The sequence below is a fragment of the Rhinolophus sinicus genome, linkage group LG13, assembly GCF_036562045.2.
Source record: "Rhinolophus sinicus isolate RSC01 linkage group LG13, ASM3656204v1, whole genome shotgun sequence".
Taxonomy (NCBI): Eukaryota; Metazoa; Chordata; class Mammalia; order Chiroptera; family Rhinolophidae; genus Rhinolophus; species Rhinolophus sinicus.
The window spans coordinates 31,878,440-31,901,534 of NC_133762.1; the positions used below are offsets into that span (position 1 = coordinate 31,878,440).

The window sequence follows — 23,095 nt, forward strand, 5'->3', positions numbered from 1 at the left end:
GCATGACCCAGTGGGTGGAGGGCACTCAGCCCACGTCACACCGAGCATGTGGTGCACTGTGGGTTAAGACACGACCTGCCATCCTAAGCGAGGATCTCCTGGGTCAATCAAGAGCGTCCCGTCTGGTGAAACGTGAAGTGTGTGTACTTGACTGAGAGCTGTCATGTTTCCTACTAGGAAGAAGGATCAAGACCTTTGCAGTCAAAGGCAGAGTTGTGGCAGCGCCCCGGGGACCCCAGGTCATGCTCCAGAAAGACTTGTTCAGGAAGTGGAGGTATGTCATGCCAGAAATTAGTCGCATTAGCAAGGAGGTCACCATGTCTCCTGGCCACAAGAATCTGGAGTGGGAAAACATGGATCAGGAGCGCCCAGGTTAATTCCCACCCTCCTCTCTGAGTAAGGCCGTGGAGCCCTGGAAGCCAAGGACAGCAAGCACCTGAGCAGTGGCTGTTTGATCCTGGCTGTCGTACCTAGTTCAGTGGATGACAGGACATATTTTAAATGATGCCCCCGGTCCGCCAAATGCATGGTACTCAGAGGGGCCCACACTGAACCAGAACTGGCCCCAAACCTGTGAACTTGGGAAATGTGAACTTTGGTCTGATTTCTCATGAAAGGACGCTCTGCACCTACAACTCTAAGTCTTCCTTGGACTTCTCTTAAAACAACCTGGGTCTGAAGCCAATGACCGTGCTTTGGTATGTGCATTATCGCACCAGGGGTGTTCTAATTACCATCTTAGGATCCAACCAATTACACTGACCGGCGTCTCTTCAATGACATCTGATCTCAGCTCCCTGGGATGGCTTTTTATGCCTGTCCCCACCACCTACCCCCCCATCCATCAGGCAGCCACTCTTGTCTGGATGGCATCACTTTTGATCCACACCGCACAGACCATTATGAAAACAGCCACAGGACAGGAAGGGAAGGGCCTTGTCAGCCATGTTCTGGGCAGAGGTTTAGGTTGCAAGCTAGAGGCAACCAGAGTGGCACCCAGCACCCTACAGTTTTTTTGAAAGGTGGTTTCTATGGAACTAGGAAGGGACTCTGCTTGCTTCTGCTCACCGCCATAGCTGGCTGGCCATGGAAGCCTGGCCTGGGCTTGCTCCCAGACAGGCCACACTATCCAGCCACACCCTCGGAGGACAGGCTGGAGGACAGTGTGGCCTCACACCGCCTCGTAGCCCAGAGGAGGGAAGATCTGCTTGACCTGGGAAGTTACCAAAAACTTCCCACCTGCTTCTATTGCAGAAGCAGCACCAGGCGACTGTCCCTAGTTAACAAGGCTCTAGACAACAGGCTTTCCTGAGCCCACAAAAGAACACACAAGTTAAAGGAAGAGGGACACAGGGATGATTTATTTGGCAGCAGAACTAGCAAGTGGCTGGGCGAGCCCTAATGCTGGCTACGCCGTGTGCCCACGGGCCTGTCCTTAGAGGTGGGGCTGCCTTCCCATCTCTTTCCTGGATCTTTTACCCGCTAGACAGAAACCGTCATAGGCACAGCAGCTTCATTCAGCACCGGGTGCCCCATCCCCCCACCTCCCCACAAAGCAGGCAACTCCTTAATCCCTGTTCCATTCCTAAGGGAAAGCATATCGAGTTTTCTTTGCTTTAAAAACAACCCACCTCACCAGAATAGGCTTTGCTATTTCTTCTCTTCCACCCTGTTCCTGACGGTGCTTTAACACCCAGCAGGGCAGGCTACACACTGCTGCCCTCCTCTCCAAGGATCTGCTCCAAGGTCCCCCCAAGGGGCAGGAGCAAGAGGAAGTTAGTTATAATACTATTGAGAAGAAAAAATACCGCTGCTTTCTAGAAGTCCTTTTTAGAAGGAAAGCTTTTCTGATAAAATTTAAAATTTTTAATATTTAAATTATAAACCAAACGCTGGCAACCATATATAGACATGTTTGCTATGGACAAATTAAGATTGTGAGGTCATACTTTCAAATACAATTTCAGAATTAGTTTAAATAAATCAATACACTTCCTCAGAAATTGTATGATTTCCTTCGGTTTACAATTCATGATATGGAAAGTTTAATATAATGTTAAATAATTTACCATCTACCCTAAAAGTAAGCTATAGAAAACTGAATCACTATTAGGACCGAATAATAACAAGGCTTTTAACGGCTCAGTGGTTTTTCTTAAGAGTATATATAAATCTTGAAAAGGTAACACTGTTAGCTGAGCTGAAAAATCCATAAAAATAACAGTTCTGCCACAGTGCACAGATGAGTTCTTTCATTTTGCTTCCCCCCAACCCCCTCACCAAGCAGCTTTCAGGTTAGAAATGGAAGACATAGAAAATCATACATCCTACATGAAATAATGAAGATAGTGAGAAATAGAGTGTGCAAAAAATAAACTTTAAAATTCCACCCTCCAACGTCATGTGTGTCTAGTATAGGATTTTCAGTTGATTTAATACTTGAGATCATCTCAGACGGTGTCCTCTCGCAGTGTTGTCTGCAGACTCATGCCAGGCCTTCCACTGCAACAGGCAAAGTGGTCTTCGGTCTGAAACAGGATGGGGGTCGTAGCTGGTCTGCCAGGGCCTCTGGAGGCGCCTTGCTGGGGGGCATGTGATCTGTGTGCAGCAGTTTCCTGAATGTACTGGGCAAAGTCCCCAGCTCGGTCTCGGCGACTTGGTCCTCCCTTCTGGCCCCACTGGCCCCGACGAAGGCCTGGGGGCTGTTGCTGCCAAGCTGCCACGTCTCGGTGGCACAGCCTTGCTGATGACGCAGCACATCCACCCTGGCGAGCAGGTCCCCATGGCTCATGTCCAAGGCCCCAGCCATGGGCAGTGGCAGGTGTAGCCCAGGGTGTGGCGCGCCCAGCTCAGGGTCCCGGTCCTCCATCGCAGAGGCACTGCTGTGGCTCTGGGACTTGTTGCCACCATTCCTGCTCCAGGTGGTGCCCTGGGGCTCAATCTCCTCCACTGGCCCCTCGCAGGGCGACCCTCCATGGCTTCCGATGCCCAATGCTACTATTTTAAACCTGATCCCCTGTATCTTTCAGGCTGGGCAGTGTTCCCAGCCGTGGGCAGTGTGCCCTTGTGCTGTGTCCTCCTCGGGCAGGCCCTGGCTCCAGGGCCAAACTGCGGGGCATCTACCCTCCCACCTTGCCCGGCTATGGTTTTAAAGCTGCAGAACAGTGTAAACTTGGTTCCCCTGGCCCAGCAAGGCTGCTGCTCCATGCTCAGGAGTGTCAGCGGCTCCTCAGTGCCTCCTGTGCTGCCGGCTGAGGCAGCCTCTCCAAGGGGCTGCAGCCGTGGTCCTGGCCCCACCAGATGGAAGGATCCACCTCTAGGAGTCAGGTCAGATGTGTGTGCTTAATGCGAGACAGTACAGTTTGGCCTTCACCCAGGCTGGGGCATGGAGGCCCCAACAGTAATACTCATTAATGGCTTGGTTTTGTCTAGCAGTTACCACTGGAATCCAGGTCCAGGCTGCGAGACCAGGAAGGCTGCCGCTTCCCGAGAACCCAGTTCACGGCGTTCCAAGAGGCGCGCAGCAGCTGCTGCTCCCACCGAGGCTGGGGCACAACTAGAGGCGGTTGTCTCCGTTGACCCGAGTCCTTCGTGGGGCCCTGGACAGAAGGGACATGTGTTCTTCCCAGCAGGGGGCCTTGCAGCCCAGTGGGACAGCCCAAAGCCAGACAATTCTAACTCCCGGATTTAGGAGGTACCAGAGGGCGGCCGGGCCCCTCCGCCCCGTCTGCCCAGCACCCCTCTGAGCTCCCCATCCCCTCACCTTCGCTCCCGACTTTCAAAATGGTCTGCGAGATGCTCCTGGGAGATGCGAAAATCCTCAAATGGCTGCTGGTAGCGGGCTTCAAAGGAGCCTTCCCGGGCCCGGCCGTGAAACAGCTGGCCCGAAGCCTCGGAGCCCCGCTCCCGCAGGGACACCCCGCTGAAGGGGCTGAGGTCGCCGTTCTCCTGCTTCAACAAGGGCAAGTGCACGAGGTCAGAGTGTCCCCACCCCTCGTAAGGCTGGAGCAGTTCCCATCCCACCTGCGGCCCTTACCTTGGCGGGGAAAATGTCTATCTTGACCAGCAGGGAGGCCAACTCCAGGTCCTCACTGTAGTTGTTCTTCAAAGGCACTGCTCTGTACCCTAGAGGAGGACAGCTTGGCCCTCAGCCCGGGGGGGAGCCGAGCGAGGGCCCCCCGTCATGTGGCACTGTCAGCAGGAAGGGTCCTCACCTGTCTTTAGGCCTTTCACCGGGAAGGTAGCCTGAGCCAGGAAGTTCTGGTCACTAAACATGTCCTCTTCATACACCACAAAGCGCAGGAAGGCGAATTCGGGGTTACTGATCTGGAAGTGGAAGGGCTTGGCCGGCCACACGGGGTTCAGGCCATTGTCCACTACAAAAGCAAGGGCAAAAGGCTTCAGGCCACCGCGGGAGAAGGCGGGGGGCACTGGTACAGTGAGTGGGGAAGGCAGACTCACCCACAAACTCTGTCTTCTGCTTGGTGCTGTCGTACTCAGCTCCAGCCACCTCAATCTCCACAAAGGGACACACAATGCCTCGGCCATTCTTCGGCAGATGCCGGGCTCCCAGCACCTGTAGGGCAGGCAGACATGGATGGGCGCGGGACTGTCCTTCCTGCTCCCTCCCAGGCCCCACTACGCAGTGGAGGCAGTGCGCCCTCTGCTGGGCCCCAAGGACACTGCTTACGTCCCTAGGAGCAGCTGCTACCAGCAAAAATTCTTTTGAAGACGTCTTAGCTTTAGGCAAAACTTTCATTTGAGATTTTGTAATCCACTTCACGTTAAGTCTATGTCTGTATTAACATGGAAGTCTTTTAAATGACTTGAGCCTAGGAAACAGTCCGTTCTCCTAAGTGCTGTCTAGCTTGCCCTGAGGGCTGGGCCCCTGGCCCACCACTGGCTCCAGCTTCCTGTCCATCTTCTGCGTACTCCTTCCACGCGGTGGCCACCAGCAGCTTGGCCTCACTGGACAGCCTGACTCCTCAGTGCCGAGAACCAGCCACGGTTAGCCCAACTGCCTGTGCCACGCGGAGCCCAGCCCCACAGTGGAGGCTCCTAGCTGCCTTTCCACCTCAGCGGACAGCTCTGCGTCCTCCAGCTCCAGGACCGTCCAGTGCCCCTTCCCCTTCCAGTCTTATTAACCGGCACCCCCTCCTCGACTCCCGAAACAAACCCTGCAGCCCACCTCGATGCAGATGGCACATGGCTCCAGCCCACGGAGGCTGCTCTTGTCAAAGGGGTCGAAGGCCTCGTCCCGCATGGTGCTGGGCTGCAGCACGTAGCCGCAGTGCCCACCGGTCATGAACAGGGCCTGGTTCATCTGCATAGGCTTGTCTGCAAGAGCCAGGGTACAGGCCTCCAGCCCCAGGCCCAGGGCTGCCCCACTAGCCCACCCCGCCCAGCCCCACAGGGCACCCCCTCACCTGGGGTCTGGAAGTTGAGGGCCACCAGCTGACTGCCACAGATCCACATGGGCAAGGGGTCGTAGTTGGAGGAGTCCAGCCGCTGGCCCTTGGGGTAGATGCGCGACAACTGCAGCCGATTGTACTGGAGGAACTTCTTGCCTTTGGCCTTGTTCACGTATTTCTCAGCCTTGGTCTCCGGGAAGGACGACATGTCCCGGTAGCAGGCCCGCTCTGTACCAATCTCTGGACCAAACAGAGAAAACACTTACAGAGCCCTCTTACCCAGGCAGTGCTGGGGGCCAGCTCCCCAACCCCCACATTCAAGGACCTGACACTTCCCTTGCACTCCCATGGAGGGCACCCAAACACACGTACACCCCTCTGGGCCTTGGTCCTTACTCTCTTCATCGAAGGGAACAGGCCGGCAGTAGACGACAAGCTCAGAGAGCTCCAGGGCAATCTTCTTCCTCCGTTCCATCATCTTCCCCTCTGTGAGCTGGTGATACACACAAAGGCCCCATAGCTCCAGGTTGGAGCCCCCCCCAGGACAAAGACGCTCCTCCAGCCTTGGGCAGTCCACACTGTAGGTGCTCTGGGTCCTTCCCCGCCCTTGAACCTTCAAGACCCCACGGGATAGGAAATGGGAGCCCTCTATGCTCAGCCTCACCCCAGAATCATCCCCTTCTCTGCCCCTGAGGACACACTTGCCCTCCAGGACTCAGAGGGTGGGATCTTCGCCACCACCCATGCCCAGCGATAGCTCAGGCCCTGGGGTTGGCTGCACTACCCAGTGATGCTTTGTGACCACTCAGTACCCAGCCTCCCTCAGGCAAAAAGGCCCCCTCCTGGTTTCCCTGTGACTTCACTGGGGCCTCTGGCTCAGTCTTCTGTACCCTAAAGACCATCCTTCCGCCACCCTGGCCTAAAAGCCTCACCATCTCAGCTCCCCCGAGTCCAATGCAGCCATCTACTTGCCACGCCACGTCTCAGCAACAGAAGCCCACTCACAAGTACCCCATCCTGTCGTCTTAGGCCTGGAGGTCCACTTCCTTCCATCAAGAGCTCCTACACTCACAGGCTATCTTCCCTTTTCAGCCTAAACCCCGGCATCCACCCCTTCAATCATCTGGCCTGCCAGTACCTTGTCCATCCTTCCCGGCCACAACTCTGGCAAACCCTCAGCACCCATCCCTTCTCTGCTTGACTCATAGGTGCCCTCTCCAAAGCAGCTATGGGTCTGTTCTGTAGTCCGTCCAACCCACGCACAATGACTGGAGGAAATGGCCACCTGAGCCTGGTGACTGCTTCCCCCTCTTGGTTGCGCAGGCTCAGTGGAAGGGGCCTTGCAGGCCTGGGCTCCATCGCCCACGTGCCACTGGCTCCTTCAGCTGCTGGCACTAACACCTCCTTGAATCCCGACCCTGCGTACCCGCCGCTCTTCCCCACAGCCAGGCCCTACAGAGCTTGGCCATGCCACTGCCTGATGCCCACTGCCATCCAACCCCAGCCGTGACACTGACACGGCTCTTGGTACTATCACCAGGGCCATGTGCTACTGCCACCCCTAGGGGGACTTTCACTGTCGTACTCACTGGGCCTGTGTTCCCTCCCCAGCCCTGCACACGCCAGACCCCCCCGCTGCACCCAAGCGCCTCTTCCTGCTCTCTCCTCGGCACCCCTCCCGAGTCTCTGGGCACCTGCTCCTGCCCGCATGCTGACTTCTCCTCTGACCTCCGCCCTTTTACGTACCTCGCTGCGCACTGAGCAGACCCACGCGTATCTCAACGCATCCTAACTGTGGCACGTTGCCGCCTACATGTCTGTTTCCTCTGGGTGCCTGCCTGGAGGTGGGGGGCTGGGGCGGGGCCTCCCGACAGGCTCCCACGCTGCCCCCCGGCACCCCGAGGGCTCCAGGAGGTGCTCACCCTGGCGTCCGCGGTCTGGGCCACTTCGCGGATCTTCTTCACCCAGTCCTGCAGATCGTCTTGTGAGTCGGCAGCGACATCCAGGGACCACTGTGCCACCGACGCCATGCTGATGGAGAAGACGAAGAGCCGGTTGTTCTTGCCCTCGGGACGGATGGCTGGGGGGCGAGAGCGGGCAAGAGCTGGAACACACATGTCTCGTCCCTGGCACCAGCTGCACTGAGTTCTCGTCCCGACTCTTCCCCACACCCTGGAGGGAGGCGGCTGCTTTGCCAGGCTCGTATGACAGCCGAGGACGCTGCCGCTCGGCAACAAGTCACTGCCAGGAGGCACAGGCCAGGGCTCGACCCTGGGCCCTGGAGCCCACCTGCATGCAAGCCCCGTCACACCCTGTGCCCCAACCCAAGACTGTGGCTGGCAGCATCACCCACGGTGCCTGGCCCAGGTGAGCATACAGGGTCAGAGCTGGCGGTGTCAAGGGCGTGTCCGAGTATGGGGAGAGCTCGACTGAAGGCAGCCTCTGGGGTCCAGCCAGTGGCCTCCCCCTCGGAGCACAGAGAGAGCCACCAAGGAGAGCCCAACCCTAAGGAACCGTGGGCAAGAGAAAGGGATGCGGGCTCACCAATCTGACAAGCTGGCACATCCAAGACTCCCCGCAGCAGGTCCCCTAGGGGGCTGTTCTCGTCCAAGTGCTGTGGGAAGCAAAGCCCACGGACTTGTCAGTGTGTCTCCATACACACGCATGGGAGGGGCTGTCTGTGCAGGAGTGTGCACACAACTACACACACATGGCACGTGTATGGTGGAGACCATGGACACCCGGGGTGTGACAGTCACGTGCTGTGCGGCTGTGCACGCACAGGCATGCCTGACACTAGGTGACGGGTGTGTGCACACAAGAGTCTGGGGATGGGACCCTGGACGCGCCGACGTGGGTCTGGTCTCACCTCTCTCTCAGGCTCCAGGGCCGCAGGGCTGACCAGCTCTTCCACGTAGTTTGACGGGAACCACAGCTGCTTCTTCCCACCATAGTCTCCCCGCCACCTGTGGAAGTCATGGGCTGCTGACCTCAGCAAGCACTCCAAACTCCCACAAGGAGGGTCCTTTGTCAGGGGCCCCCAACCCAAGCCAGCCGAAGCTGGTACTGCTGGGACACACGTGGGACAGACGCTGCTCACACGTCTATCACTGGGGGCACACACAGCGCCCGGTGTCTCACGGAACCCTCAGTGTCAAGCCCCTGCTGGAGCCCCAGACGCCTGGCCCACCCACCACAGCTCTCTGGCCCGGGCACCCGGCTTACCAGCCTCCGTCCTGCTTCTCCACATTCTGGATGATGGCGCTTTTGGTGAAAGTCAGCTCGTCGTCTCTCTGGGCCTTGTAGTCAAAGAGGGCTTTGACTGCACACTGCAGAGCAGAGAGGCACTAGTGAGAGCAGTTCCTCCTGCCACTGCTGACGGGGCCTCACGTGTGCACACACAGGTGCTAGGGTTTCCCGCAGGGGTTCCAGGGGCCACAGCCGGCAGCCCGTGCACCACTGCCCTGCAGGAGGCGCCAGGACAGATGTGACCGGGGACAGAGCCAAGCCTCTGCCGGGAAGCGCCTCAGGGTCTGGGCGGAACCTTGCAAGCTGGGAAGGGAGTGTCTGTGGGGCCCGAGTGCCTGCCTCGGGACCTGGCAGCCTGTGGGCATCGCTGGGACCCCATCATCCCTCTGGAAAGAGGAGAAGGAAACTTCTCCCAGACTCCCTGGCTGCTGAGGAAAGGGGGTGAGGAACAGAGCGCAGCTCCTTACCCCTTAGAGAAAAAGGCAAAAAGAGGAAGATCCTGTCTGACGGATCTCCACAAGGTGAGAGACTGAGTGGCAAAGACAGTTTTCTGGCAGGTGAGCCCCGCCCCCACCCTGCTGCTGCCCAAGGAGGAAACGGGGTTACTCTGGGGAGTATTCTGAAGGGTCAATGCTGACCCCCAGGGACAGGGGCTGGGCCAGGGGTCGGCTCTGAGACCGCTGCGGTCGTAAACCAACCACACACCTCTCACAACCTCTCGGGTCTCGGAAAACCACAAACACCACTTCTCCACAAAGACCACAGATGGGCCTGAGCAGGGAAATGCAAGCCCTGAGCAGCTGCAGACCCTCCCCAGCTTCCTGTGCCGAGGCCCGAGGCTGTACCTTAAAAGTCGGCATAGGGTTTGCCTCCACATAGAAGCCGGGGTTGCGTCCCTCATACAGGGCGCCGTAGTCAGGCTCCTGGAAATGCGACAGAATACGATGTGTCAATATCCAGAGGTGAAAGCAGTGCTGGCTTCCACCATGTCCTCTTTCCCCAGTGCAGCTGGCCGCCAAGCTCACGCCCAGCACTGGCACCCGGTCCACCGCTGTCCCCCTACCTCAGGGGGGATGGCTACAGGGAACTGGCCTCACCCCTTCCTCACTCCCCGTTCTTGGCCTTGAGGCCCACCCACCCCATGATTCCGCAACCTCCCAGCTCCTGAAGGCCCACACTGGCCCTGGGATCTCGGCAGCACGGTCCCCGCAGAAACCCCTCCTCAGTGCTCACGTTCAGTGGCTCACTCGTGCACTGCTGAGCCCGTCACACCCCAGCCCCAGGGCCCAGCAGATGGCAGTCCTCCCTGGCCACCCATGTCCACTGATGACAAGAGTCTCAGTGGCTGTCCCGTCCTAGACCCCTTCCTTCTGTCTGGGGCCATGACCCGGGTCCAGAGCTCTCATCACCACTGCGCCACCAGTCCTGTCTCCTTTTCACTAGTGTCACCCCTGTGGCTCTGCCCGCTATACCCCTTCTGCAGCCTCTCCTGCCCCAGGGACAGTCCTGTCCATGTCCGCGGGGTGAGCCTCTCCGTGTGGGCTCCAGGATCACCTCACCCTACCTTGGCTCACAGGTCCCCGGGACCTCTCTGCTTGAATGTCTGTCTCCACCTCTTCACCTGCCAACTCACGCCTATCCTTATAGACACACCCAGATGTCACTCCCTCGAGGACACCTTTCTGTTACCCACACCAGTTCCCAGCTGGGCTAAGCGGCCCCCCCAGGCGCTCCGACAACAGCCAGTCCTCTCTGTCCCACACATCTGGATTATCCCATGCCTGCCCAGCGGCCGGCCCAGGAGTGTGTGGAGAGTCACGCCGCTGTCCCTGTCCCTGCCCCCGCCCCAGCGCCAGGCCTCACAGCTGTGCCGATCTTCTCCAGCGCCTCCTCATTGATGGGGTAGCGCAGCTTCATCTTGCGGTACAGGGGATGCTTCTCGTAGTAGCTGATGAGGTCCACCAGGCTGTCAAACTCCGAGTTGCCCAGCATCACTGTCTGGCCCTCCTGCTGGACGCGACAGTGCTTGATCTTGCCCTCAGCCCTTGACGAAGAGAGCAGTCACACAGGGTCAGGGCGGCCCAGCCCAGGTGCGGCCCAGCGCCCCACCGGCACCCCAGGGCCACACCCCTCACCGGAAGGAGATGGCGTAGGAGTTGGGCTCATTCCGTTTCCGCACCAGGAAGGCCCCATCCCGGGGAACGCGCATCAGCATGTGCTCGGCCTGGGCTCTGGTCAGGCTTGCGTGGTACCACCTGAGGAGCAGTGGAGTCAGGTCCCCGCCGTCACCTCCCAGGTCCTGTCCCCGGCCCCAGCCCCGGCCCAGCCCGGCCCGGCCCCGCCCTCACTCTTTGCTCTCGTGGGCATTGGTCTGCGGGACAGGCTCAGAGAGGCGCATCTCAAATTCGTTGCAGCGCAGGGGCACCTGCTGGTAGTGCGTGATGAGGTCATAGAGTGAGTCAAAGACGAGGTTGTCTGTCAAGAAGAACTTGGGGGTCCCAGCATCTTGCCGCGAGTGGATCCGGCAGTGCTGGACTTTCCCGTTCCGCCTGAGGGAAGATGGGGAGGCAGTGAGAAGCAGGCCTGAGTCCTGAACACCACGCACCAAGTCTCAAAGAGGGAGGCGGACCTCCTGAGGCGCTCAGGTACAGGGCAGCCCTGCAGCAGCTGCCACGCTGACTGAAAAACTGTGTGTGAGCATGTGCGTAAGCGTACACGTCATAAAAGAACGTTTCACCTGAAAGCCTAGGACAGAAGACAAACGAGCATAGCTCCCTCTGGGCGGTGCTGTCCGCATGTGCACAAGCGCTGGGAGCGGCTTACCAGAAAGAGAGGGTGTAGTCGCCCACGAAGGTCTCGCTCTCGCGCACCAGGAAGGAGCCGTCGGGGGCCCCTGTCTCGATGCAGTACTCGGTGAGCAGGCGTTCGGCAATGTGCCGCCCGTCCCGTCCTGCTCCGAGCTTCCCGTGGAACCACTTCTCGTTGGAGTGCAGCTCTGTGCTGCCACTGGCCTGCGAGGGGAGGATGACAGCAAGGACACTCAGTGACTGAGCCCAGCCCAGCTCCCGGCCCTGGGCCGGTGGCCCCTCACCTCTTTGGGCTCTTCCTCATCCTCGTTGCCCTGGTCGCTGCTGGTCTCCTCGGAGTAGTAGATCTTGCTGCTGGTCAGAACGAAGTAGTGGGGATACCACTCCTGGAAGAGACCGAAGCGGGGTGGTCACAGAGCCCTCGCACGACGCTGTCCCCTGTCTGGCCCCACCCGGCCCGGCCCGCACATGGTTCACGGGGTCCTCCAGGTAGAGGATGCCGTTCTTGATGGAGTTGCTGATGTCGTTCTCGGAGTACATCACGGACGTCGGCACCTCCTCGTAGGCACTGCCCTCAGCCAGCTTCTTGTGCTGTGGGGGGAAGGCCAGACATGGCAGTGCCATCCGCAGTCCCAGAGCCCCAGCTAGACGACAGCTGGAGCAATGGCCAGGGACAGGCGCCGGGAAGTGGGGGCCCAGCTCACTGCCCACCTTGATAAGGATCTTCCTCTTGAGCTGGTTGGGGGACGGGAGCCCGTCGGCAGCGATGTCCACGGGCTTGGTGAGGAGTGTGTCTCCCAGCACCTTCTTGAAGTACTGGGCCATGTTCCTCTGCTGGGCAATACTGCAGTGGTCCTCGATGGACAGGATGACCGGGTACCTGCAGGGGGGGACCAGTGTGGTAGCACAGACCCTATGGCTCTGCGGAGTCAAGGCCCAGTCCAAACAGCCCCTCAGAGGGAGGTATCAGGAGCCCAGGGCCTGGGGATCCTGGCCACGGGGAAGCTATCCCAGAGAGGGGGTGGGCCCTGGCCACCGGAAGGGGCAGCTGTGGGTGCAGCAGAGACAGAGTGGGACTGCTGCAGATGGGAGACCCGGAGTTGGACCCATCAGGGAGGCTGCCCCGGCGTTCAGGAGAGACGTCCCACACCAGAGAGGTCAGGAGCAAGGAGAAGCAGCCTCTAGATTCAGCTACTGGAGGGGCCCTGATGAGCCCTTCAGTGAGGTGGCAGAGACTAGTGAGCACAGGTTAAGGTGAAAGGAGTTGTAGAAAAGGGACACAGGACAGACAATTCTCTGGGCTGTGAAGGAAAAGGGGTTGGCAGGACCTAGAGATGTCAGGGAGGGTTAAGGAAGTAATTTTTTTAAGGATGGGAACATCTTGACTATATTCTACAAGGTAAAGAGAAGGACCCATGAAGAGGGTGGGCCAAGGATGCAGGAAAGAGAGTAACTTGGGAAGCAATGGCTCAAGCAAGCAGTAGGAGAGGAAAGGAAGGACGAAGATGAAACAAGCAGCATGGGGAAAGGGCAGCTGAGGGGACCCTCTGCCTTCTGTCCAGGGGAGCCACGCTGACCCTGGGCCCCCAGCCCCACTCACTCTGAGGCCACAAAGGCGTGCTCCTTGATGGTGTGCAGCACATCGGAGAACTTGATCTTGGTAGTAAGGGTGTGTCCATGGTAGATGACGGGCATCCCGTCTGGGCCGTCCCAGCAGTCCACTGGGGAGCACACGCACAGTCAAGCAGGCAGGCCTCCCACCGTCCCTCCCCCAGCCCCGGCCCCAACGCACACTCAATGCAGCGACAACCCATGCGCAGGCAGCGAGCATAGGCTTCCAGGGAGGACTCGCTGGAGAACTGGTCCCCGGTCAGGTACCTGGATGGGGAAGGAAGGCAGGGTGGTCAGCCAGCCCCTCCCTCCCACGGATGGGTCAGGTGGGGCCAAGGGAGCAGCTCACGTATTGTGCGAGGAGGAGATCCAGTAGTGGGAGAGCGGGTTGTTCATGGTGTCCGGGCACACTGCATCCAGCTGCGAGTTCCACACACTGTTCTCTTTGGAGAACAGGAAGGTGACAAACTGTCCAGGAACAGATGTGGAAGGAAAGAGAAACTGAGCCCCTGCCCTAGCCAACCAGCGTGGGGATGGTGGGAAGCAGAGAGAGTACGGTGCTCAGTCTTAACCAGGATGGGCAAGGTAAACAGTGTGTGTGTGTGTGTGTGTGTGTGTGTGGCAGGGGGAACAAGGTGGCACCCTTAAGGCAAATCAGGCTCCTGGAAAGCAGATGGGGTTCTGGTCAGCCCACCCATTCTCTCTGACAAGGGGTGAGAGGTAGGGCTCACCTCATCCAGGAAGAAGTATGGCTCCTCGATTTCTCGCAAGGGGTCTCGGAGGAAGCTGAGCATGAATTCCTGCACCTGGAGCTGGTCGACAGCCCACAGCTCCTGATGGGGGTGGGCAGAGTGGGGGCATGTGTGAGCCCCAGTCAGGGATGAGCCCAGCCCCCCTCAGTCGGGCACCCTGGCGCAGTCCCAGCTAAGCCATACCCCTTGGTACTCGAGGAGGAATTGCTGAAACACAGGCAGAGACACTCGGCAGAGCTCTGGGCGCTCCCCCGCCCTGCAGAAGACAAGGGAAGTGCCTGGCGGCCAGCTGGCTAGCATGGCCCACAGACAATGAGGGGCCCCTTAGGAGGCAGAGCCCAGCTTCTGGCCAGCACAGCTGCCCAGAACGGTCCAGCATGGCTCCCCTCCTCCCACTGCATAGGGAATCACCCAGCGGGGAACCCCACCTTCCCACTTCAAACCAAACCTCAGGGCACTGGCTTCCAAGAAGGGGAGATCCATCTGCAGGAGACAGAACCTGGTCAGAGCGAGAGCCCCTGGGAGGCCACATGGGAAAGGGGCTCTCAGGAAGAAAGGCTGGGGCAACAGATGGGGTAGGCCTCAAGAGCAGAAGAGCTGGAGAAATAGCACCCCAAAGCCCCCAAGCAGGGCAGCAGGGCTGAGACAAGCAGGGCTGGGGCGGGAGAGCAGGGGCTAGGGCCGTGGGAGGACAGGTGGCTCATGCACCGTCTTCTGGGCGCTGTACATGAGGCTGCGGTACAGCTGAGCAAACTGCCCATACGTGATGTCGCTGCTGCGCTGCTCCAGGTCCTGCAAGGTTCATGGCAGGACCCTGGTCAGGCCCACTGGCCAGGGGCTCCTGGCCTCGCCGGCGCCCCCCGCGGACAGCCCAAGAGGCCCTTACCGTTAGCCGCTCTCGGAGGAAACGCATGTTGGGGACCCGGTAGTTGACCTGGGACAGCATGTTCTTCAGGTCCTTGGCTGATATACTGAGGAAACAGGGACACCAGTAGCCTCGCACCACTTCTCATGACCTCTGACCCACAAGCTAAGCCCACCACCTGGGGCTGGACAGGTAAACAAGACTACTCCGGGACCCGAGGGCAAGGCTGCCTGAGAAGCCCCTTCCTTTCTCTGGGCCTCAGTTTCCTCATCTGAGCAAAGAAAAGCCCATGGTTGTGGCAAGGAAGGCTTAATAAATGAGGTCGGACGTGCGGGAGGGGAGCCCATCTCAGGCGCCCCCACCAGCAATGCTCAAGCCCACAGCCCCAGCCCCCCAGCTCTCCGCGGTGGCAACCGGCCCATCTGCTGCTCCTGCACGGCTCACTCAAGCTCTCTGCAAGGGGCAGCTCTGCAGAGACGGTACCCACGGCCCCTGGGACGCTGGGAGTTCAGGCCTCAGCACGGGCATTGGGGGGGGAGGGGGACGCCACTCTCAGCCAAATACCACTGCTGGAGACGGGGCACTTTCTGGGAGTCTGACAAGGACTCCTGTGTCCCCTGCCCCCCGGAGGTGCCCTGCCCAGGATGTGGGGTCCTGCTGGGCCAAGCAACAGGATGGAAAAAATGGGGGGAAAGGCTTTCTCTTCTGGAAGGTGGTGCCAGGGAAGGGAGGGTGGGAGCCCCCGTCTCCTGCCCAGCAGCCTGGCAGGCAGTACCCAGCATCCAAGTAGCCTGCAGTCAACCTGCAGCCCCCTTCCCTTTTCTTGCTGCACCCACCCCCAGCCTCATGGCCTTTCGTATCATCTAAATGCTCCCCAGGTAGCATCTCCACCTGCCCTTCTGCCCTGAACTACATCTACCCACCCGCCTACTCAATGTACGCCTCCACCTGGACCTCTAAGGGCATCATAAAACTTAACGCGCTCCAAGTGGACTCCTAAGTTCCCCGAAATGTACTGCTCCAGTCATCAGCAGCTCCACCTTCCAGATGCTCAAGCCAAAAAGCTGTCATCCTTGACTCCTCTCTTTCACTCACACCCCAAAATCAATCTGTTAAGAAATGCTACTGGGCTCCATCTTTGAAACACAGTACAGCCCAAGTCCAACGCTTCCTACTGCCCCCACGCTGACCCAAACCCTCTCAGCTCCCACTGGAATGCTGAAGTTACTTCTTAACTGGGCTCCCTGGCTCTGCTCCGCCCCATTGTCTCCTGGCGCCAGCAATCCGCGTCACTGCAGTCAGGTCACGTCACACCTCTCTGGCAGGCCGTCTGTCTCTTTCACAGCACAGCCCAAGGTCCTTCCCAGGACCGGTCTGTCCCCCGTCTCTCCTTGGCCCCTGGTTGTTACTCCATGTCTTCAAATCCAGGAGCTTCAAGGTACCCCCGCCACATGCACTAAAAGGCACCCTGACCCTCTTTCTAGGACACACAGCCAGTTCTGTGCTTCCTGCCTCTCCCTACGGTGGCAGGGCACACAGCCTCTCACGCCAGCTTGCACTGTGGCCACAGGGCTTTCTGCGGGAAGCTACTGTGCCAGAGCCACGTGCCCTCCTCTAGCCCCCTTCAAGCAGGGCCCCGGGTCCTCCCTCGGAGGCGTGGCTACTGCCGTGGACGCCCCAGCTCACCCTGCTCAGCACCTACCGGTCCTCGCGATTCCGATCCACAGAGTAGAACTGCTTCCGCAGCCACCTGTGGGGACAGAAGCCTACAGTGAGGGCCATTTCTCCAGCCAGGGCCCGGCCTGCGGAGGTGGTCAGCATGCAGTGTCTGGGCACACAGAAGCTTGCTGCCCTGCCCCTGCTCCCTAGACCTCAATACCCCCAATCCTACCCACAGGGTCAGAGGTGGTTCTTACCTTTCGATCTGCAAGGGGGTGGCCGCCTGCAGTGTATCCTCCATCAGCCACGTCAAGCCCTTTATCCACATGTTCACTTCATCCTCAGATGTAGCTATGAGTGAGGGATGAACGGCTGAGCAGAGGGCACACACCTCCCGCTGAGTTGGAGACCCGGGGGACACGCCCCTTCACTCCCCTGCCTCCTGTCCCTTGACCCTCACCTTGCAGACTCAGGGTCTTCAGACGGAATTCCATTCCATACAGGATGACAAAGCAGTGTGACTGGTCCGGTCGGAAAGCAGGGTCCTCTTGGTAGCGATCAAAGTCCCGTGAGGTTTTCCCTGGGCGGATCTCTTTGATTTCACGAATGTCAACTAGGAAGGTAGAGAAGTGGCCAAGGTCAGGCTGGGGTACCCGAGACTCAGCACCGAAGCGAGGGCAGCCTGGTTTCCTCACTCATTCCCACACTCTCCCTTAGGGAGGGACCGCAAAGAGAGACCCCTCTCAAGGGGCAGAGCAAAGACCACTCACAGTCCCACTGGGTGACCAAAAAGAGCCGGGCTGCCCTAAGCATAGACCTCTGCTAAAAGCTGAGAGGTCTGGGGAAGCAGCGAGCTCTGACCAGTGTACCTCCCGTCGCTGACGACACAGGCAGGTCACTTTGACTTGAAAAAAAGCTGCACTCTTTCTAGAAAGAGAAATGGGGACCCCAGGCTGTTCTGGAAGGAAAATTTCCTGACACAAAATACACAAACCAAATCATTCGGTCCTGAAGGAGGGTTGGGGGGGCAGGCCCAAATGGCTGAGTCTCAGGATCCCTGGGAGGAAACAGGGATGAGGCCCTGAGGACTGGTGCACCCCGGAAATGACCCCCTCCCTGAAGTCATCCGCAAGCAAGTCTCAGCAAGAGGCCTAGCCCCCTGAGGCAGCGGCTGTCCCTGGGATGTTTCCCGTCCTGGCTGCCAAAGGCCTGCACACGCCCCTGCCCTCACAGAGTACACACAGCGTGGGGAGCACTTAGGGCTGAGTGGCAGACACCTGCCTCGCCCGCTAACTCCAGAGATGATGCAAAGTCACTCATCTGACTCCTTGGTCTCGGTTCTACCATCTGTAGAGCAAAGGGCTTGATTGAATTTCTCCAGAAGGCGGGGTGGTAGAAAAACCATGCCCGGGTTCTGGGGCGAGCATGCCTGGAGTAGAACCCCAGCTCAGGTCACTGCTATGTGACCTCAGCAGAGTGACAACCACACTGACCCCACTCCGTCTGTGAACACAAGTAAGCAACAGCAGCGTCATAAGGGTGTTGGTAAGACCACGAGTCCTAACAGCCAAAGAGCCCAGCCCGGGCCCTGCAGCAGCATGGTGGGAAGTCTACTCAGGCACACAGTTCTGAACCAGGCCCGGAGAGGGCTGCCCCAGCCACAGGGCCACTCACTCTCTCCTCTGGTGCTGGCTGGGACTCTGGACAGAAGGCAGACTTTCCAGGCAGGATAAAGAGAGAGTTAGGGAAAAGTGAAACGGAAGAAGCCTGGCTTAGCCACAGAGACAACTCTATCTGAGCACTCCCTTAGCTCGAGAGCCTCTTTCCAAATGCGCTCATCTCAGACCAGCCCGGAAGATTTGGAGCCAGGAGCAGTGCCAGGTTGCTGCCTGGGCAGCCTCCACCCCAGGGGCCCTCCCAGCCCAAACTGCACACCAGACTGGCTGGAATGTCCAAAGGGGCCCAAAACCCCAGGTTCCCTTCCTGTCCTTCTGGCTGCAGCTGTGTCCCATCCATCCCGCCTTGAGCAGCAGCATGGCTTCTGGCCCCAACTCCAGCTCCCCCACCACATATTACTGGTCCTACTGGGCCTGCTTCACTGCACTTGGGTCTGGCTGTCCAGCTGAAAGCCCCAACTCTCCTGCCGGCTGCCCTGCCCCCCAGTCAGCCATCCTTCCGGAGTCTTCCGAATCTTTATAGAACATTGTTCAGATCCCACCCTAGGTTGCTCACTAAGGAGACATGTGCCTTTTCTGGCCTTCCAAGCCCTTTATGATGGGGCTTAGTCCCCCAGCTTCCGTCCTCCCATCTCCTCTGCTCCACACAAACTAAGCTGGATCAATGGCAAGAACAGGCAGTACTCCCTGTTCCCCATTTCATCCTGCTCCTGAGCCGGGACAATCTACCTCCTGGACTCCAATTCTACCAACAACCCAGCGGGGAAGCACCTCCTGCAGTCGTCACGCCCTTGACAGCGAGAGGCACTACATGTGTATACATGCCTCACCCCGCCAGGCCAGGCACAGCCCTTCCAGGGCTTGCTCAATGACAGTGAACAAATGAAAAGGGCAGGCACATGGGTGGGGGGGCGGGGGGGGCAACAAACTGGGAGTGGAGTTGTAAAAATGGGGAGTTATACTCAGGTGGAAATAGGGAGGGGGGAAACTGAGTCACAAAGACCCAGCCTGGAAAGACAGTCTCCAAGGATGGAAGGAGGAGCTGAACAGGGGAAATGCCCAGATGAGAAACTGCAGAATAACCACAAACTCTGCTCTTTAAACAGAAACCAGCATGCTTTTCCGGTGCAGAGCTGCTGTCACCCCCTCCCACATCTCACACAGGCACACAACTCACACACACAAACGCTTATAGGCCACGACCTTCGTGGTCCATAGCCCGGGGAGGGGGGGACTTCCTCCCAGCCATCCCTGCCCACCCCCCACCCCGTGCTGTCATTAGAGATAGGCCACAACATGGCCACCACTCAGCAGGCGGCTGGAGGGGCAGTAAGGCTGCTGCCCGGCCGCAGGCAGCCACCCCCCAGGTGTGCACGCGCCCAACACACTGCCAGCAGGTCCTAGGGGAGGCTCTGGTGTGGCCTGTGCTCCTGGGCACATTTCCCCCGAGACCAGGCTGGGAGTAGACAGCCTCCTTTCCAAGACAGGGACCAGGCAGACACAGGGCAGCTCCAGGCCAGGTGGCGAGTCTCCCAAGCTCCTGCTGGCTACCTGGTCCCTTTACGTCCCCCATAGGGAGGTGCCAGCCTGGCCCCGATGCCCTCCAAGTCCATCAAGCCAACAGCAGGCTGAAAAGGACGTGACACCAGAGTGAGACTCTACTATTCTTAAAAGCCACATCCTATGCGACCTCCTACCCACCCCACCCCCATTTTCTTGCCTCTCAGAACAAATAGGGCAGGGTCCCCTTTTCCTGACAGAGCCAGGCCTGGTCCCCCAGGGATTGCCATCATGGGAAGGAGACGCCTGGGACAGGCATGGCCTTGGCCTTGTTGTGGGGGCGGGGGAGGCTGACCACCCAGCATGGTCTGCAGTGGGACAGGAAGGGCAGAAAGAGAGACCCTCCCGGGGAAGGGAGAAGTGCTCAGAGGAGCAGGAGAGTAGCATCCTATTCCCAGAGACCCATAACCCTGTTTCACCCTCACTTAGAAACCATGGGAGAACAGCATTCAGGGGAACAATAGGTAAAAGAAAAGCCAAAGGGACTGAGGTCTTTGCTAGGCTGGAGACGGGGGCTAAAAGGGGGGCTCTCTGAGGCAAGGGCAGGATCCCCCAAAGAGGGTTCCTGTGGCCAGGCCAGCTTGATGTGCAGGGAGTGCAGGGCTTTCGTTGATGCCAAAGGCTCATCCCCAAGGTCACCCCAAGCCGAGAGGGCCTGGGGTCCTGTCAGCATAACAGCCAGCTCAGCCCATCAGCAGCCCTGGCGTGCTCAGTTCCTCCATGGACCAAGCCCTGGGGGCCACGAAGGCTGCCCAGGCTTCAGGAATGGCATGGGTGTCACCATCCCAGCATGGCCATGGTACACAGTTGCAAGATAAGCTGCCTGGGTAACGAGGGGGACTCAGCCCCAGGCATTTAATCACCCACAAATGCTCATGAAGAGATAGAGACTAGCCCTCCTTGAGAGGCTTTGGGGTAATGAGGGGCCACCTGCGCCTGGGCTAGGCCCTGGCATCCCATGCCAGCTCTTAGGGCTAGGGACCTGCTCATAGACCAGGCTGCCCGGTGCCCTGGGCAGAAGAATGAGGGTCCTGGTGGTGGCCTGCCTCCTCCCACTCCGTTGGGAAGCCTGGCTAACCATCCCTTTCCTAAAGGTTGCCCAGGCCTAACAGAGACAAACCACAGAGGTCTTACATTATGCGGCCCTGGGCAGTCCCTCAGTCATTCAGCCTCAGTTTCCCCATCAGTCAACTGGCAATTCCTTCTACCTCCCAGGAATGCAGTCAGCGCCCTGCCAGGGACCACTGGTCTCAGTGAAGTCTGCAGGAGTCTGTCCCCTGCCTGTGTTGTGTGCCTAGTGCCAGAAACACCTGTCCTACGTAAGCTGGCGGCAGGGGAGACAACTGGGGGCAAACCGAAACCTAGGAGAGTCGAGCTGGGCCACAGCTGTCTCGGCCCAAGGAAAGGAATCCAAGTGGCCAGTTCCCAGCTCAGAAAGGGGCCTGGCAGGAATGGAACCCCGTGGACAGGTGTGGGATTCCAGGGGCTGAGTTCAGATCAGTGCACACAGACGTGCTCTAGGCCAGAAGCCACTGCCTGAGCCTGCAGCAGCCGCCTGCCACAAGCGCAGCCCCCACGGGCACCCCCCCCAACAATCTGAGGCATGTGCTTCTCACCACCTCACACCAGTGGGTACCAGAATGGAGACTAACAGGTATGAAATCACAAAGATCAAGTTTTGAATCCTGTTTCCCAGAGCATAACTGGGGTCTTGAGCAAGTCAGCTCTCCCCTCTGGTGGGTCATGGATAAAGGGAAAGCTGCAGTGAGGATGGACCTGTCGAAAACCCTGCACATGCAGAGCCGCAGGGGAGACGTCAGCCTTGGCCTGTCCTGACGGCACCCAGCCTCCAACTGGATTTTGGGGTGGTCTTTATGCAGAAGGAAATGGGCTCTCTGCCTGGCAGCAGGGGCCAGCCCTAAGCTCTAAGGCAGGATGCATGGCCAGGCACAGAGACCCTCCCTCCTCTCCTCTCTTGACCCCGGGACAGACTCCTTGCCTGAGACCACAGAGACCAGAGACCAGCAGTTACAGCAGAGTGCCCTCCCTGGTCATGCAGACCTAAGAGCAACTGCCTTCCGGACATACCTGTAATGGCAGTCACTTTCTCTCTAGGAGCCTCAGTTTCCTCATCTGAGCCACAGAACTGATCCCAAGCGCTCTGGGAGCTGTACAGCTAGACAGCAGCAAAGGGCACTGCTGCTCTCAGGGCCAGCTTAGAACCTGCCTCTGCGGGAGCACAGGCCCCCACCCCAGGACAGCACCACTGCCTTGGGTGGGGGAGGAAAGGGTACTGTGGAGGGGACAAACTGGCAGGCAGCCAGTCTGGAGCCTGGGAAGGGGGAAGAGGATTGGCCTGTGCTCAGCCCCTCTGAAGGGAGGGCTGCTTTCTGTCTTGGAATGCTACTCCCCACTCCTCCCAAACATCAGGCCGAGCTATGAGGCCCCCATCAGCCCCCCTCCTGCCCAGCGCATCAGGCAGCCCCTGCAGGGATGCACCTAGGGGCAGCATTCCTATTGACCAGGCCGAGTCCCAGGACGACGAGAATCCCAGGGAAGAGAAAAAGGCAGCAAGGGCGGCACCAAGACCTTCTCAGGGTTCCTTAATGAGCACAGCCAAAGAGAGCCAGCCAATCCTGCCCTGGGAGTAGAAACACGGCTTTACCCTGACCACGGAGGGCCCTGGGAGCGGGAGAGGGAGCCCATGCATTAAATCTAAGACCCTACATTAGACCCAAGCTTCTTGGTCAGGAGCCCGTGTCTCAGCATCTATTGCCCTCAACGAAGCCACTTTCCAAATGGCCCTACACAGGTAGAAGTCCCCCACACCTGCTGGACCATTAACCACCCATCAAGCAAGGAAGACATACAGAAAAGAACCGTGAGCAAAAGCACTGGCAGCTGGGGAGGAGGCGGCACCTTTGAGCCTCACTTTCCTCATCTGCCAAACGGGATCACCACTCCTGGTACCTCCTCCGCTGGGCTACTGTGAGATGTCAACAAGGTGAGAAATACAAAAGTGATTTTACAGAAAGGGGCAGGAGGACATACTGAAAATTAAAACCCCCAAATGAAGATATGGCCAAGAAAACCACCACCACCATCACAACAACAAAAAAGGAAATGGCATGTATCACAAACTTCTGGACATGAAACGTGCTTTTACCAAAATGTTTCTCTTAAGAGTTTTCCCTTTACAAAGTAAAGTGATTATAAGTTAACTGACGTAAACTACAATAGAAAATATTCATATGTAATGCATGTAAATACATTTTGAAACTTAAAAAAAACTGCAACTCATGATAAATATGAAAGGTCTTTCCAAAATCTCAACAGCTTGAGAGAGGTAAGTAAGTACTACCTAGACAGGCCCCTTCGCTCGGGGGTTTTCAGTGCCCCCACCTGTGGGATGTAAACACCCAGATCCCCCAGCCCCCAGGGCTCCCAGCCCTCCTTCCTGCCTTTGCACACGCCAGGGCCCCCTTCTCTCTCTTGCCTCTCCATC

The 23,095-nt window shown here is 58.5% G+C and overlaps 1 protein-coding gene across 3 annotated transcripts in view; it reads right to left on the reverse strand.

Annotated features, from left to right (window-relative positions):
- Positions 1–1,333: 1,333 nt before the first annotated feature.
- The window catches only part of PLCG1 (phospholipase C gamma 1), a 36,433-nt gene continuing 14,671 nt past the window's right edge, over positions 1,334–23,095 (reverse strand). For 2 of the 3 annotated variants that reach the window (XM_074317279.1, XM_019749049.2), the window contains exons 3-33: positions 16,815–16,967; positions 16,612–16,705; positions 16,398–16,445; positions 14,717–14,801; positions 14,539–14,622; positions 14,279–14,313; positions 14,014–14,086; positions 13,810–13,911; positions 13,428–13,546; positions 13,260–13,345; positions 13,068–13,188; positions 12,179–12,347; positions 11,936–12,058; positions 11,752–11,853; positions 11,484–11,671; positions 11,009–11,209; positions 10,796–10,915; positions 10,524–10,704; positions 9,506–9,583; positions 8,637–8,740; positions 8,281–8,377; positions 7,956–8,025; positions 7,334–7,491; positions 5,808–5,904; positions 5,427–5,651; positions 5,189–5,337; positions 4,462–4,576; positions 4,215–4,376; positions 4,037–4,125; positions 3,764–3,951; positions 1,334–3,599 (exon numbers count right to left, since the gene is read on the reverse strand). In XM_074317279.1, the coding sequence (XP_074173380.1) occupies positions 3,557–3,599; positions 3,764–3,951; positions 4,037–4,125; positions 4,215–4,376; positions 4,462–4,576; positions 5,189–5,337; positions 5,427–5,651; positions 5,808–5,904; positions 7,334–7,491; positions 7,956–8,025; positions 8,281–8,377; positions 8,637–8,740; positions 9,506–9,583; positions 10,524–10,704; positions 10,796–10,915; positions 11,009–11,209; positions 11,484–11,671; positions 11,752–11,853; positions 11,936–12,058; positions 12,179–12,347; positions 13,068–13,188; positions 13,260–13,345; positions 13,428–13,546; positions 13,810–13,911; positions 14,014–14,086; positions 14,279–14,313; positions 14,539–14,622; positions 14,717–14,801; positions 16,398–16,445; positions 16,612–16,705; positions 16,815–16,967 (3,659 nt within the window). In that variant the 3' untranslated portion in view covers positions 1,334–3,556. The remainder of the gene's footprint in view (positions 3,600–3,763; positions 3,952–4,036; positions 4,126–4,214; positions 4,377–4,461; positions 4,577–5,188; positions 5,338–5,426; positions 5,652–5,807; positions 5,905–7,333; positions 7,492–7,955; positions 8,026–8,280; positions 8,378–8,636; positions 8,741–9,505; positions 9,584–10,523; positions 10,705–10,795; positions 10,916–11,008; positions 11,210–11,483; positions 11,672–11,751; positions 11,854–11,935; positions 12,059–12,178; positions 12,348–13,067; positions 13,189–13,259; positions 13,346–13,427; positions 13,547–13,809; positions 13,912–14,013; positions 14,087–14,278; positions 14,314–14,538; positions 14,623–14,716; positions 14,802–16,397; positions 16,446–16,611; positions 16,706–16,814; positions 16,968–23,095) is intronic. The other variant, XM_074317280.1, reaches the window with a different exon arrangement.